Source organism: Ascidiella aspersa, chromosome 3 (genome assembly GCF_963924565.1).
Source record: "Ascidiella aspersa chromosome 3, kaAscAspe10.2, whole genome shotgun sequence".
Taxonomy (NCBI): Eukaryota; Metazoa; Chordata; class Ascidiacea; order Phlebobranchia; family Ascidiidae; genus Ascidiella; species Ascidiella aspersa.
The window spans coordinates 34,739,403-34,756,202 of record NC_139449.1 but is presented as its reverse complement, the minus strand read 5'-3'; the positions used below and the strand labels follow the sequence as shown (position 1 = coordinate 34,756,202).

Below are 16,800 nucleotides of genomic sequence, written 5' to 3'. Positions count from 1 at the left end.
ATATACATAATTCTATCGACTTTTGTGTAGTGTTTAGTATTGTTTTAGAAGCTTAAAAAAGGCATTGGCGTTACCAGAAGCGTGCAGTGGTACTACTTGTAATGAAATTAAGAGATACGCAAACGGCAGTTAGTTAACTGCAGCTGGTCACAAGCAACTGCTTTCGTCAATGGACGCAGTTGCTTCAGGCAGCTGCAACTACTTGTGGTAGCCCCCCTTGAGGTTCGGTGCGTGGCCAAATATGGGCTCAAGTCAGCTTACGTATATGAATGACGTCACATATTGCTATAAGCAGTGCCGTACACTAACTGAATAGATACATTGGCTTACTTGTCTAGGCCTTACGTACACTTCAAATGTTTATGGGCGATTACATATTAAACTTTGATAAACCCTTTTACGAAATTTTTGCAAAAAACCGAAATGGCCACATACATTTTTCTCTATCCCAATTAACTTCACTGAGTTACGAATGACAGAGGGCAGGAGGTTACATCATAATGTGACAGTCACACATTTACGTCAAGACATGACGTCACAAACTTACTTAACGTGACGTCACAAAAAGTAACCTTAGGAACACCACACAGTTGCTTTATTTTGTTGAAGTTTTAAGTTGGAGGTGTTATTTGTAATTCAACATTTATGTTATACTAGGAACGCAATTTAGATTCGCGCGCTCCTTAACAAACTTTGGCATTTATGCCGTTAAATAGACCAAAAATACATTTTTTTGGAGCGGGGGCACTTGCTTATGCTTCGATCCCCTGTTTTAAATAAATACATTTTTGCTTGAAGCCGGTGGAAAGAAGAAGCGAGGAAAGGGAGGCAGCTTCCAAACCGTCTCGGCTTTGTACAGGGTAAGTTTTGTATATTTCTGTCTACAAACGCTTGGGAGATGCTAACCGACAGGCAACGGTCTAATCCAGTGGTGCCCAAACTTTTTCGCTCGCGATTGCTGTACACTAAAAAAGTCTTAAGTATTTCGCGGCACACTTTCAACAGAACAACATTAGAGTAATTTTACAATCGATCTTAACGCAAGACAAACTATATGTAAATGTCTCAAAATTATTCATTTGTAATGAATAGTGCGTAATTAAGCCTAAAATGCTTGCGTGTATGCCTATTGGTAATATAAACACTCTTTTGTCCTTTCCTTCAACTTTGCTTTTAAGTATTAGGTAAAACGCTAAAGTTTTTTAAGCGCACAAAACTTGATCTGAAAGTTTTTGGTCATAGACTTAAAACGTCATATTTGATAAATCAAGGTAGTATAGATGCAATGTAGGCTACCGTTACAAAACTTTGGGAATCCGTTTGGAATATTTTGAGGGTTAGACCAAGCTTGAAATCCCAGAAGTGTTGGTTAATCTCACGTACAAAGGCAAAAAGTTCGTACTATTGGTCTGCCTTGTACTAAACATACATTAAAACATTTTTGAATAAATCTGCATTTTTTTCACTAAGTAGTATAAAATTACAACACTAGCTTCTCCGGTCTTACAAGCCAAATGTTATCGTTTTGTTGCAGGAACAACTGAACAAGCTGATGACTAACTTGCGCAACACCAAGCCCCACTTCGTTCGTTGCATCATTCCCAACGAAATGAAGCAATCTGGAGCGATGGACGCCCGTAAGTTGGGACGGATACCACATTTAGTGTTTCCAAATAAAACAATATCATGTAATTGTGATAAAAGGAAAGCAAATTTTTACAAAGCTTTAAAATCGTATTTTGCCAGACCTAAAATTAATCTAACAATAGTTTTGGATTTCATGCCACTTGCTGAATAAACGAAAAATATTTCCAACTCTTCTTTAAAAAATAAATATTTTTTTCTTTTAAAAAAGTGTTTGTTTTTCTTCCAACATTTTGCTCCCTGGTTTACATCGAATCAAAAATTACAATTTTGTAAAATTTTGCTTACATTCCCATGATAAACCGTTTTCTACTTTTGCAGACTTGGTATTGGCCCAGCTCAAGTGCAACGGTGTGCTTGAAGGGATCCGTATTTGCCGTAAGGGATTCCCCAACAGACTCCAGTATCCTGAGTTCAAGCAGAGGTAAAATTATAAAAAAAAAACTAAGTCCGAAAATAGAGACGGTATCTAAACGCAACGGTTATTACCCCTAAAACAGTGTTTAAAGCAGAGGTACATATATCCACAAATGCTTGGCAAAGCAAAAACAAAGCGATAGTTTAATACTCTCTTGAGGGGCAGCTCGACTCGATGACCGAATGGTCCTTTCGCTGTCCTTGTGTTATTATTTATGTTATTTTGTTTTTTCGATGTTTGCAAACATGCACAAAAATAAATTGAATCTGAATCTGAATCTCAGATTTTAAATCTGAAGTTTTACAAAACAATGTCAGGCGCTGGTCGAGAATCCTATCACCTTTTGTTCAGTAACGAAACTAGTTATCAAGTTTGAAATTGTAAGGAAGAAATAAAAATGGGAGAATAAATATAATACTACCTAATATTTAACTCACCCGAACCCAAACGCTAAATCGCAGCCTAAGCCTATTAATGTTAGCAATAGAAACCATTACAAATCCGACTCGCCAATTTTGTTTGAGTTCCAAGCAAAGGTAAAAAGATAAGAAAAAAATAGGACTACAAATAAAGATGATGAATATACGCCATAAAAAACACTAGCTTAGGTATACAACACTACATTCTCGACCTAGACCTTTTAAAATAACTTGATTCCAAGTCAGGACATTTTCAAAACATACCAGTTTAGAACCCGTCTACGTCATTAGTTGCCAAGCCCGTGCACCCGTTTGATTTCAATAAAACTCGGCAAAGGTAACACCAACAACTAAACTTATATTTAAAAAATGTTATAACGTGAAAAAATATGGTTAAAACAATGGCACTGAAAGTATGTTCTTTTAAACACTTCAGATAATCGCTTAAACTTTCAAGTTTAAGATCAAACACATAAACTTAAACTTGTAAACTTGTTAAGTTTAAGTTCAGTTATATTTGCATTCAGGACGACACACAACATCAAAACGTCTGTTTGGGTTTCGCTTAATAATTCGTAAAAAAAATTGTTATTAGATAAAGGTTACGCCTTAAAAACCAATGAACCTTCACATTCCACAAAGGTCGTGTATACAAAATGTCGTGACTTTACTAAAATAATTTAATTCTATTTTTCAATGGCAGATACCAGATCTTGGCAGCCAAGCTGGTCGCAAAAATGGTGGACAGCAAGAAAGCAACCGAGACCATCGTATCGGCCATTGAACTCGATACTGCTCTCTACAAGATTGGTCACACCAAGGTAAGGCGCCTAGTGTTTCTTTAATACTATTTTTATTATTATTTTTTTTTAAAGTTTTTAGGCGGTTTCTGATGACGACAGGTTGTCCAACTTTTAAGCCCTTTAAAAAACAAATTTGACACATGTTTTGTTTTGCCTAGGTTATTAATGGTATTGTTTGGAGCTGTTTTTTGCGTGGAGCCATTTATAAAAAGACAGTTTAGTTACATGCTTAAAAATTACCCGGAAAACATGCCAAACATGTACATACAACTGTCCCGACCAATCAATTTATGCTAAACTTAATCCCTTTACATTCCACTGAAGAGAAGCTTTGTTAAAGTTCGTGAAAGTTTTACTGGGTGTCCGTTGAGCAATCTGTTTTTATTTGAACCAAATATTTTTCACTTCGAAACGTAATTTTGGTGGAAAACCAATGGGGTCGCGAAAGAGTTTAATTTTCGGTTTTCACAGAGACTTAAAAAAATCGAGCGAAACTCGCAAACATTCAGCAAAATTGACATGCTTTTCCTTCCTCCCAGATCTTTTTCTAGACCACAGATGTTAAACACACATATATATATGTGTGTGTGTGTGTGTGTGTGTGTGTGTGTGTGTGTGTGTGTGTACCTTTCAATGAACATCCAGCAAAATTGACATATTTTTCTTCCTCCTAGATCTTCTTCAAGGCCGGTGTCCTTGCCGACCTGGAGGACAAACGTGATGAGATCCTCTCTAAGATTGTCACCAAGATGCAGTCGAGAGCAAGAGGAAAACTGATGAGGATTGAGTTCCAGAAGATGCTCGAGAGACAGTAAGTAGAACAAAAATTTCTCGGACTGGTTTGCACGTTGTTCAATCCCGACAAAACTGCGTTCAGTGTCATTCACCCTGATCCAGAGGCGTAGCTAGGGGGGTGCGGTGGGGTACATATGTCCCCGGGCGCCAAGGTACAGGGGCGCCAAAACGAGGCTTTCAAAAGCCAAAATAAGGCTGATTTTTCTTCAAATACCATGTTGTATTAAAATTTGAATCGTTTTTTCGTTTAAAGTAAGGTATATTATTCTATTGTAATAGAAAATGTGATTAAACATGAAGGAGGGGCGCCAATTTTATAGTTTGCCCCCGGGCGCAAAATATCCTGGCTACGCCTCTGCCCTGATCAAAGCGATTTGAATAGGTTGCCGAAACGTTGGTAAAGACTTGCAATTACCAGGGGAGTTATTTTTTTATTTATATTACTATGCCTGATAGCAACAGTTTATATGTGACGAACCTTTTTTAATAATTCTATTTTTTGGATTATTTACAGATAGATTAAAATAGGGTGGGCACACGACTGTGGTTGGATTTACTAAATAAAAACAAATTCTTTGTCTTGCCTTTAGTAATCTTTTCTTTTGTCGTTAATGGTGGCTTTTTGTTGCAGCCAGAATTGAGTTAACTCAAGATATTTTTCTCGGCACCAGACACTTTAGGCCGTCAATGCTGCGCAAATACTTTGCTTGATCTTTAAACTGCGTTTGACTTTATCTGTTTAATTTGTCCAATAGACAAATTTATCCATATGCAAGCATGACAGAGTATACTTTTAACTTAGGCCAAAAAAAATTGGAATTTTTACATAACTAAGTTATCGTGTGAAGTTCAATGCTTTATTTTACACTCGGTAAAGTTCAAAGATTGTGTATAGAGTTTCGTAGAAAAACATGTCTTTAACGAAAAACTTGTTAGTAGGGTGAATAAACTCGTATTCACAGGCAATCAGGACACGACAATAGTCGTGATAAGTAACAGAATAAAAAAAATTTATAAAAAAAAAAAAAAATAAAAAAATAAAAAAGTAACAGAAAAATAGAATTTTTCTTTAGTAACAGTCTATGTTTTCTTCAGGCGTGCCGCTAGAGCAATCCAACGCAACATCCGCAAATTCCTGCAGTTCCGCGACTGGCAATGGTGGAAGCTCTACACCAAGGTAGGCTTGTTTTAGAAAAAGATGAAATCTGAAATTTATTTCTTTAGAACAATGTATCTAGCTTAGGGGCCAGTCCATCGAATTTTTGTAATTTTATGAAAGCTTCTTTCTGATCGTAAAACTTTACTCAAACATTTAAATAACTAGGGTTATTATTAAAAAAAATATTCTATTAAAATCTTCTCGATTAAATTTAAGACCCTGGTAAACATGGTGCCTAACAGATATAACAAGATATATGAAAAAAATGCATTTAAAAAAAAATTTGTGTATTGTCACACGGCTAAATATTGCGTACCTAACATCACGAAACCGGAATAAAAACCGCTATTTCGAGTTTTTCTGACACCCCAAAACAGCTTGAATTCCACAACAATAAAACAGTTTAACCTTCGAGTAATCTCTTCAACACAAAATTGAAATCCCATATTTTCGGATTAAACTGACACAGTTTTGAATCTTTTGCGTTTTAAAAGCATGATCTCTAACAGATTTAACAAAGTAATTACTTAGCTTATGCTTTTAACTTCGTTCAAACACTTAAAGGCACCTTGAATTTAAACAAGAATTGATGTTAGTCGATGAGGTTAAGCCACGGCTAAATATAATATTAAGTTATTTTACGAATGACTTGACTGGGACTTACGTCATTTCAAAATGATTCGCTTACAACACTGCTTTATACCCTAAAAACGGCTTGAAAATTCTACAAAAAAACAAACATTGTATATTTATTGCTTAAACACAATCCTCTCGGTTTAGGTGAAGCCCCTGCTGAACGTGGTTCGCGTTGAAGATGAGCTTAAAGCGAAGGATGACGAAATCGCAGAGCTCAAGGAGAAACTGGACAAGGAGGAGAAGTTGCGCAAGGATTACGAGGAGCGCAGCGTCCATTTGCTCTCCGAGAAGAACGACCTCACTCTTCAGCTGCAGGCGGTGAGTGCCGCTGTTACCATGGCAACATAAGTCAACTTTTGTACCTTACCTTGCAACCTATACTTTAGTTTTTTTTCGCAGAACAGTTTAAGGGTAAATTGTTAAGTGGTAGTTGTTGGTTTTTCATCAACTTGAAAACACTATAACATATGTTGTTTCGACAAATTTATTAGAACGAATTGAGTCCACAATGCTTTATACTTTATTTGACAAACTTGTACAAAGTTGGCTTCACATAGCTTAAATTAAGACCGTTTAAAAATATTGGCCAAAAGATTGGTTGTTATAACTAATATATATTATAAGCCTGCCTCTTCCAAACAAGGCAGTACCAAAACAAAGTGACATATGAGAAACACAGTTGCAATACCAAGCCAATTTTTATCAGATGAAGGCCTACAAAACCAGATTGTTTGTTTTCATGTCGACTTTAACAGATTTTTCGTTGTTAAAAAGTATCTGAATGAAGAATATTCAATCTAATTTATTCAATCTAAAAGTCTCAGTTGGTGTAAAACTGAACATGGGATGACCTTATGAAGTTGAAGTAATCCTGCGTTGTCTACATGAGGACTTTAAACTCATGTGTTTGTGCAATGGCACTTCATGTGTTTGTGTAAATCTGGAAAAATTAAATGTCAAGCTAGGGCCTTCTGAAGTAATTGCCCGATTCTTCAAGAGTGCTTTACAAACATAGACAATTGTTTTGAACCTGCCCTTCCGTACGTTTGTCACCTACTCAAAACACTTGACAAAACTCACACTTGGTCAGTCACGTGATTGAGATTACGCCATCCTTACTTTAACTTGGTCATTTCCCAGTGCGTGTGTTTATTTTCTTGGCAAATATGAACCCGTGAGAGAGAAAGCGAGTCAGCACAATACGCCATTGTATACACGCACGTGCACACGAGGAGAGCTGATAAGCTTCGACATAATCAAACAGGGTCAGGGTCACGATGATAAAGTTATTGACTGAGCGATATTGAATTCGGAAGTTTGCTACTTCAATGAGAATATACCTAAATTAGCCAGTTAAAATTCTCTGAAAACAAGAAATACAGATTTTTCGTTAGTTTGTAAGAGTTTAAAAACAACAGTTTTGAAAACACATTTTCAAACTAAGATATAGAAACTAAATTATCGCCAATCAATACACAGCCACTAACTAGATGTTGATGTCAGCCCATAGCTGATAAAGTACAATTTACCTAGTGCGATTTAAACAAAGCTGCGTGGACCAAAAATGACAAATGAGTGACTGAAAACTAACAGTATAAAAACAACAGTTTTGAAAACATTGTGAAATAATTTAACCCAACTTAAGTAAATTCCAAAATAACTTGTTTCAAATCAAAAAGGTCATTTGAAAACCGTAACTTGAGTGCACTTAGATCAACTGCTTAAAACAACACCCGTAATATGTTTAAATCGAAATTACAAAACACCGTCAAAACAGCTTAATACCCATATTGCCTTAAAACACTTTAGTATCCGTACACGCCAATACTGTGTAACAACACAACAGCAGAGCCATTCTCCTTAATACTTCCAAGACACAAGGGAAAACGGAAGGTTTGTTTTGTGACCTGACTGCGCCGATATTCCCAGTTTGTTGAGCTGTACAGCGCTTTGAGAAGCCGACCGCTGCGCAGTGAGCACGTAAATCCATCGGCACCGCTCCTCACTGGTTTAAGTCGAAATTGATGTTTGCCAAAAACCAGGTTCCATATCCGCACGACAGTTTTTCACTCAGGTTCATTTCAAGCGAGGTCTAAGCTAGTTTCTTGGCTGCGAGTTACAAGTTCAGGATTCGCCTGTGTTTTGTTTTTTGGTTCTCACGTCTAGGGTTCGGATTGTGCGTTTTAGATTGGGAAAAAAACGTCGACCGCATGTACAGGTTCTTTTTTTGGTTAGCTCGGTTTACCAAGAGTTTTTTTAATATACTTTTGCTGCCAGGCATTGTATCATATTATAAAGGGGGTTCTTCTGACAAACACTTCATCCAGTTTTATGTATTAAGTGCCAACGTTTCTGTAAAGTTACAAGTTTATTTCCCTGAACAAGATTACCCGTATAGGCAATCGAAACGTCGGCACTGAATACATATTTGTCAGAAGAACACCATTTATAACCAATAGTTTCTTTGGGTTTGTGGTAGCTGTCTAGTTTGCTGGCATGTGTGTTTTTTTAGTTTCTGTTACATTATTAATCTAGCTTTGCTGTTTGATTAAAAAAACCTGTTGAAAATTGTATGTTGTTGTGGCCTTTTGTGCTGCTACTCAGCGCCATGCTTTTCCGTTTTGATGTAGGACAGGCCAAATCGCCAGTTCTTTTAGGTTTTCGCCCTGCTATTCAGTTTGTTTACAGTTTGCAGCGCGCAAATTTCAACGGAAAGTAAAATCCCAGTAATTTACGAAAGTCAACTTTAAAATGAGGCCACGCAAATAGTTTATTGGCGCAGCTCGGTTCAAAGAACTCCGGCTCATAATTTCCGAAGCCTCAGCGCGCGGCAAAATTCAGTCAATAAACAAAGCAAGACAATAGCGATGTTGGCCGTGTTACTCTTCGAAAAGCCCCCCTCCCCTCTTTCTTTCAACCACCAAATGTTTGCTTTTTTGCTGACATCCTGGCCTGTCCACACGGTGCGAAAAACAGTTGGCTTTACAATTTTAAATATTACTTTCTTACAACACAGCAGTGGTAAAAATGTCAAGAAAACTACCTAACAATTGGAATGAAACAAGTTAGTTAAGTTTGAAAACAAGGACAAAAATATACTTATAGGCTGCCATTATTTAACGTGATGGTAAAATAAAATTGAAAATGCTTTAGAACAGGGTGGCCACATGCGGCTCTTCACCCAGTTTTCTTCGGCTCTTACGTTCATGTTGCACTTATGATTTGGTTTCTATTCCCTTTGGTTAAGTTATGGATTATTGTCGGTTTCGACTCAGACTGTTTGCCTAAGGCCATTGTATTTTTAGTAACACTTTTGAAAGAAGATAAACGCAAAAAATATGCCTAAATCATTTGATCTAGTCAAAGTTAACAAAGCGGGCTAAAATCGTGGTAAAAATAGTAGTTGAGCTTTTTGAAAACAGCTATGAGGACAAACTAAAGAAAAGGCTTAACAGAGCTTGGTTCAAAAAGGAAGTATGGATCTTTTTTAGCCTATTGTGGCGCTTCAATGACACGCGTTAGTTATGTTTGCAGTCAAGCAGATCGGCAAACGCCATTTACACGAGGAAAATATTTTCCTTGCCACGCCTAAATGCCAATTACGACAAAGCGTGTGTATTTGAATAGGCGACGGTGCTACGCGCGCTGGTGGGCCAACTTAAAAGGCCATTTCGAAAACACGAGACAACAGACACATCCCGCACAATCTTGTCTAAATAACTACGGTTTATTACGTCTAAGACGCGAAAAATTTGGGAGTTCCAATGGTCTAAAAAGTAATGAAAAAAATTCGCTGTGTGGCGTTTCGCATATAAATCTACTTAAATTTTGTTTTGAAAGATTTATTTTGATAAAATAATTTGACGACCACGTTTATTGGCCATTTTCCTACTAGTTAGCCTACTCAGTTACCCCATTTACCTACCAATTACCCACGTCCAAAAGAACAGAAGTCTTAACGCTACAAAAACAACATTGCCCGTTTTGTGACATCAATGCTCTGTTTTTGGTACATATTGTGGCACTGAATAAGTGATAATGGAAATCACCTTGGCCCTTGCAAGATAAATTTCGACCTTATTTCCTGATCAGTTACAGCAGAATAGTCTAGCAAAGCAAGCAATTCAGGTAATAGACTTAAAAAGTATATTCTAAGATGCTACTGGCTAGTATTCTTCTAAACTTTTAAAACAACTTGCTCAGTACCAGTTCACAGACTTTAGCGCTCAGTGTTTGACATAAAACAAACCTTCCTTGGTTAAAATTGGCCCAAAACTGTCAGGCCGGCCGCTTTAAAATGGCCGAAAAAACAGGCCAGAAAAGAACTATATTCGCAATTCACCCGGAGATCGTAGCATCGCTAAGCCAATATTTGATCTCGGAAACGCACAGTTAAATTCTCTCCCGATATCGCGTTTACTTGAGGCGCCTCGGTGTTAAGGCCAGTCTTTAATTGCTCGCTTCTTCTGCGCTGTTATTTGCACCAATAAGTTTACTGCTGAAACTAATCCTGAAGGTGTCTTCTCACTGTCGTTCATAGTCTAGAGTCGACTTTAAAATTGTGGCGGTGCAATACTTAGTGCGCAGATGGTATAGTTAGAGTAAAGTAGCATCAGACGAATTGTAGGAACTAACCTAAGGTGTATACCCTAATAGATTTTATTAAAAGTTTAAGACCTTGCTGACTGATTGTTTTTCGAATCAGGCGCTTCTCAAGCTATTAAAAACTTTTAGAACTTTTAACGTCTGCATTATATGTTCTGTTGGAGGGCAAGATTCTGTGGTTGAACACATACTGAGCTTATATCTTACTAGAATTAGAATTATTTGCAGTATTAATTTTAAATCACTGCCAATGCGCTTTAGGTTAGATTAGAAATCGTGCAATTTACTTTTCTTTTCAACTTTGAGTCTCACTTGTAAATAAGCGTCAGTGGAGCAGTGACTATCCACATCCACAGACACACAATATGAAACTATTTGTACACTTTTGAATAGCCTGCTGTACTGAATAGCCTGCTGTACATAAATCTTGAATAGTCTGCTGTACATAATTTTGAATAGCCTGCTGTACATAAATCTTTCAACTACAACTATGATTCAGACAGTACTATGTTCTCAAGAACGAGTCGTGCGTTAGATTCACCACATTAACGCATTCTAGTAAAAACGTATTTCGTCTAATGGCTTCTTAACGTCTTTGGTTTTATACAATTTATAACTAGATATGTTTTATAGGCAATATATGTGCGCTTTTTGTCTGACTGTATTATTCTGTTTATATAAGATAAAAAAACATGCTCCTGTAGGTGGTCGGTGCTCTACGCAACGCAACATAAGTGGCGGTTTAGGGTGAATAAACCCAGTTTTAGCAGTTTAAGGCAGGTTATGAACACCGCAACCGACATGAACGGTTGTGAAACAAACAAAACCCTAAATCGCGTACCTTACACATTTCTAAAGTGAGATCTAGGAACTAAAGTATTACCAATCGATACAAAACAAACTGTACGCACAGCACTACTAATCTTACATCAAAATTATATAAGGCCACAGTAGATTTTACGTAGTGAAGTTTTGAGCAAAGCTGGGTCGCCAAAACAACCAAATGGGTGACACAAACCCCAACAGGGTGCTGACGCGTCGTCGCACAAGAAACAGGAGCCTCATATGTCCTCAACAAGCAGCTGAAGGTAAACTAGCAATTCAACAACATGAACAACAACAACAAGAAATCAACTCTGTTGACCTTCAGGAGGTCACCGTTGTGCGCATGCGCACTCGCACTCGAAGTCGCAGCTCGCGCGAACTCAAGCGTGTCTCTGACGTCACCGCTTCGACGTCATCGCGCGAAAACAGCAGCGGCTTGCATCACAGCTATGACGTAGAGCGATGGGAGGCCGCTCGGCTCGATGTCGCCGAAAATGGTGACGAAACAAACTATGACGACATTAAAAGCAGTGACGTCAATATCCAACACGTCATCGTTAATGATGAGGTGGTAACTCGAAAGCAAAAATTGAGCCACAGTTTTGCAGAAGAGGTTACTGTGAATAGTCGAGAAGAAGACAATGGGAGCGGTGACGTCATAAAGGACGCTCGAAGGTGCTCGCTGATGACGAGCCAGCGTGGATCCAAGCTCAAGGAATTGCGCAATCTGTACGCGAGTGACGAGGTCGAAAGTTTGACCTTCGACGATGATCTGCCGGAAGCGCAGGAGGAAAAAATAAGCCAAGAAGTAGAAGAAGAGGTTGAAGAGGTGGATGCGAGCAAGGCGGAAGCGGTCGCCAACTGGTTGCTTAACGACTGCGACGTCGCTCCTTCTTCGACCTCTGGCGCATCTTCGAGAATCGGCGGGAAATCGCCCTCTCTAAGCCCGTCGAATTCGGTTGAAAATCTTCATGTCGCTGCAAATGCGGAAGTTGAGATCGCCGGAGAGTTTTCGGACGAGAAACAAGTTAAAGCGCGTTTTGTGGACGAAGCGGTTAACACTAGGGTGCCACCAATGGCACAATATCGCTTGTGCTTCGAGGTACATGAGACACGTTAGTTTTTGTTTACAAACGTCGGCGTTTTAGCACAGAAAATGGAGTAAGAAAAGTCACTATTTGACCCGAATGTTTATTAGTTAAAGATCCAAACTTTCACTAAATTTTTGGGTTAAAAATTCTACAGAGTTTGAGTCTATATTATCAAATGGAAATTTGGAATTTAAAACCAGAATACCATTCTACCATGGTATTCCTTTCAATTTCTTAAACTTCTTAAAATATCAAAACTCCCGCGTTATTTTTTAAATGTTAACCGTGACACATTGTCGCAATAAGTTGTACCACCCCTTGTAAGGCTTCTGGGATGAAAATGAGTCAATAATATGGCGAATTTATTTGATAAACAATGGCAAAATAACGACAAATTTTGTGTCTCCAGGAACAAGACAACTTGGCTGATGCAGAGGAACGCAATGAGCAACTTGTCAAGAACAAGCAGGACTTGGAAAACGAGGTAAAGCAATCTGTAGCATTGTAATAACATTTTTCACAGTAAGGACGCTAAATTGTTACAGGACATTCAAAATCTACACTAGAATCTTTGTGATGGAATGTTTATCGTCAGTGTATTTATTTTGTGTTATTTACAATTTTTATAATAATTTTAATTAATAAGGAAATTAAAAATAAGAAAAAAAACAATGTTATTCTTTCTCTATTTCTCCGTAAACCATATCTTTTTAATTTAAAAAAATGAAGTAAGCCTGTTTGTTTTAACCTGAAGGCATGGTAGGTCTAGTAACAGACGACTTTAACAAAAAAATTGCTTTAAACATTTCAGAGCTCTACGCACACTCGCCAAATTTGTCAATATACCATCCAGAAAATAAAACTCCCCGTTTTATCGATAAAATAAGGATACACACATCCATATGTGTTTAACAACTGTGATCTACAACTGTGACCGTCTGAAGCTCCTTTTTGACCAACGATAACCGCTTACGTATCATAGTACACCAAAAATGATCGCAGATCATTCAAGGAAAGATACCTACACATATGTGTTCAATAACTGTGACCTAAAGCTGCTTTTCTGCGCCTCACACACACATACCGTGCGTTTTTAACAACTGTGACCAGCCCTCATGAAGCTGCTTTTCTGCGCCTTATAAATTAACTAATCTTCTCGTAAAGGTGGCTGACATGTCTGAGCGTCTTGAAGAAGACGAGGCCAACAATGCTCAGCTTTCTTCTGCCAAGAACAAGCTCGACCGCCAAGTGTCCGATCTCTCGCACGATATCGAGGAGGCGCAGAGCAACATCAACAGGCTCGATAAGGACAAGCAGGTTCGCTTGATTGTTTCGGAGTATAGATAATACATTAGGCGGTTACTGCAATATGTTTTCGTGGTGGACCAGTATAGGGATGTCCGATGTTTGACATTTTATTCCGATACCGATATCCTACGATATTAATTTTATCCGATTTTTAAAGACGTACTATAGCGTTGAATTTTTAAGGCTTCTTAAATTGATAAATGATTTTTTCACCATTTTATTTACGATTACTCTTTGAACTACGACTGAATTTCTATTTAAATTAAGATTCTATTTTAAATCTCTATCTATCTATAAAAAAAACGGGTATAAATATTAATTGTGGATGATGCATTTCGAGTACAGCACTTTGACAACTGCCAAATGACCTTCAAACACTTTTTTCAATCAAAATTTCAGTTCTCAACCTCTAAATTACTCTGCAGGGTCTGGAGCAAAAACTCCGAGGACTCTCTGCTGATCTGGAGCAGCGTGAAGAAAGCATCTCGCGTCTCAACAAGGAGAAGAAGCAGCTGGATCAGGTTAACCAGCAGACTCTGGAAGACCTTCAGGCAATGGAGGACAAGGCAAACCACCTCAGTAAGATCAAGACTAAGCTGGAGCAGCAAATTGAAGACGTGAGTTTTGAGAATTTGAATGAAATATATAAAATGCGTGTAATGAACATGTAGAAAGATTTTTTTGCTACGACTTGAGAAAATTGAAATTAGGACGTAAATATAATAGATATTTTGTAGAAAGACGCCAAATGAATCTTTGCGTATCTGTTCGTTTAACTAAACCACCACTAGCGTGATTTACTAACGCCAGTGGTGATTTTAAATTTCAAACATCCCCTTGTCGCCTTATAAAAAGAACTCCTACATTTATTGTGAAAATTTAATTTCTATCCAATTCAAAAAGCGATTTGAGTGTACTTAACCAAATCCACCCCAAAATGCCGAAATGCAAGGCGTTATGTCTTCTCATTTTATGGGTTTATTTAATGGTCGACAAACAATCACTAATTAAAAATTTGTGCCAGGTTGAAGACAGCTTGGAGCAAGAGCGCAAGCACAAGGCTGACCTTGAGAAGTCCAAGAGGAAGCTGGAGAATGACCTTCGCACCGCCAACGACTCCATCTCCGACTTGGAGAAGGACAAGTCATCCTTGGAAGATCACCTCCGCAAGTAAGTTGGTTAAAAGAAGGGCTTGAAATATCCCGTTGTCTTGGCGAGACTTGTTGTGAAACTCGGCTTGAAATATCCGGATTTTCTTTATTAGTGAGTTTGGTATGTCTTTGTTTTTTGCAATTGTATTAAATGTTCAGGTTTCATTCGCACGTTTTTGCTAAATTATGCAATAAATTCTCGGCTATCCTTCGGAGATAATTTGTTGAAAACACAGCTAGAAAATAGCGAATAGTTTTTTGCCCAAGAACTGTAAACATGTCATTTGTGATAAATTTAAAGAGTTTGGCCATGAATCACACTTCGCATCTGCTGATACGATCTAACTACGACTAACACCCGACTATTACGCAACGCATTTATGTCTAGCTAACACAAAATCTAGAATAACTTCATGAAAAACAAACGATTTTAGATCATTGTGGTTAATATTGAATCCTGTAACACAGAAAAGAGAGATAAAAACGACGATCTCACAACAACTGCAAAAAACTAACATTTTTTCTAATTTATAGGAAAGACTTCGAAATTAACCAACTTAATGGGCGAGTGGAGGACGAACAAAACTTGGTCGTTCAACTCACCAGGAAGGTTAAGGAGCTCCAGGTAAGCGCTACACTTATCGTTTAGCGGTATCTAAGTTTCTTAATAAAGCACTGGAATAGGTAAATAAAATTAATCGAATCCGTTTTTTTTTCTTCTCGAAAGAAGTAATTTCTTTTCTGTAATCCTAATCCTCTGTCACAAACCAGATATTTTAGCACTCTTCTTCTAGTGGTATTTGGTGTCTACAGAAGCGCATGTTTTTTTTCTATTTTAGTTTTTCCTGCGCTTTTAGTTGTTCAGTTGCGGCTATTATTTACTTTGTTTTAGTTTATATTTTAGCATGACCCTCGCCCATTAAACCGATATGTTTCATTAGAAAAATAATAAAGAAAAGAATAAGCCTAGAGAAACAAATGTATAAGTTTAATCAACTTTTTTACTTCCTTTAAAAAGATCACTCTATTCTAGAATCTTCGTTTACTTTAGCCACAACTTAAGTCGTTCTAGGTTTACAACCAAGATTTTAACCCACCACTTTTAAGTATTTTTCGGTATATAGTTTTGATCTACTTTAATCTCTATTACTGGCTATTGCAAAACTGTTTCTAACTTTGCCAGAATATCAAAACCCATACCGAAGAAGGTATAATTTTAACGCTTCGATTATCTCTCTATATTCATTTGCAACATTTATTTTTCATTCAACTGAGGTTAAAATGAACAAAGAGTTATTCCGAAGGTTCACAAAATGCTACCTACTTCTGTATAGGCTTTAATATTCTTACTAGTTCTTACTACAACCTACAACCATTACGCTCCAAAGTTTCCCACTTAGCACTAACATTTTAATTTTCTCCATTTATATTTCTCATCTGCTTCTTTCACCACTGAAGTCTTTCTCGTAATAGGTTTTTTAAATCTACTTTTATCTCTCTTAATGGCCATCAGTTTAGTGAGAATATCAAAGCTCATACAGAAGTAGGTAGCATTTTGAATAGTTCATTATTCATTTTCAACATCGGTATTTATTTCACATTGATGTTAAAAATGAATGAAGAGATACTCGAACCGTTCAATATGCTACCTAATTCTGTATGGGCTTTGATAACCTTTCTAAGTCTTAATACAACATCCAAACATACGCTCCAACGTTTTCAACATGGGATTAACATTTTATTCCTTCATTAAAATCTCCTTCATCTTGTTCCAGGCTCGCATCGAGGACTCGGAGAACGAACTTGAGATGGAGCGAACCGCGAGGAGCAAGGTAGAGAAGAACAGGAACGATCTTGTGAGGGAACTCGACCACCTCAGTGAGCAACTTGAAGAAGCTGGAGGCGCCACCACGGCTCAGGTTGGAAGATTATGCTTTTTGTTTACT

At 37.5% G+C, this 16,800-nt stretch overlaps 1 protein-coding gene across 1 annotated transcript in view; it reads left to right on the top strand.

The window, feature by feature from the left end:
• LOC146162685 (uncharacterized) overlaps positions 1 to 16,800 on the top strand; it is a 42,488-nt gene that overhangs the window by 12,646 nt on the left and 13,042 nt on the right. The window contains exons 15-27 of the mRNA XM_083386078.1: positions 799 to 860; positions 1,535 to 1,637; positions 1,966 to 2,068; positions 3,185 to 3,302; positions 3,959 to 4,095; positions 5,175 to 5,256; positions 6,019 to 6,192; positions 12,805 to 12,879; positions 13,560 to 13,712; positions 14,129 to 14,320; positions 14,728 to 14,873; positions 15,389 to 15,479; positions 16,630 to 16,773. Coding sequence (XP_083242204.1) covers positions 799 to 860; positions 1,535 to 1,637; positions 1,966 to 2,068; positions 3,185 to 3,302; positions 3,959 to 4,095; positions 5,175 to 5,256; positions 6,019 to 6,192; positions 12,805 to 12,879; positions 13,560 to 13,712; positions 14,129 to 14,320; positions 14,728 to 14,873; positions 15,389 to 15,479; positions 16,630 to 16,773 — 1,580 coding nt within the window. The remainder of the gene's footprint in view (positions 1 to 798; positions 861 to 1,534; positions 1,638 to 1,965; positions 2,069 to 3,184; positions 3,303 to 3,958; positions 4,096 to 5,174; positions 5,257 to 6,018; positions 6,193 to 12,804; positions 12,880 to 13,559; positions 13,713 to 14,128; positions 14,321 to 14,727; positions 14,874 to 15,388; positions 15,480 to 16,629; positions 16,774 to 16,800) is intronic.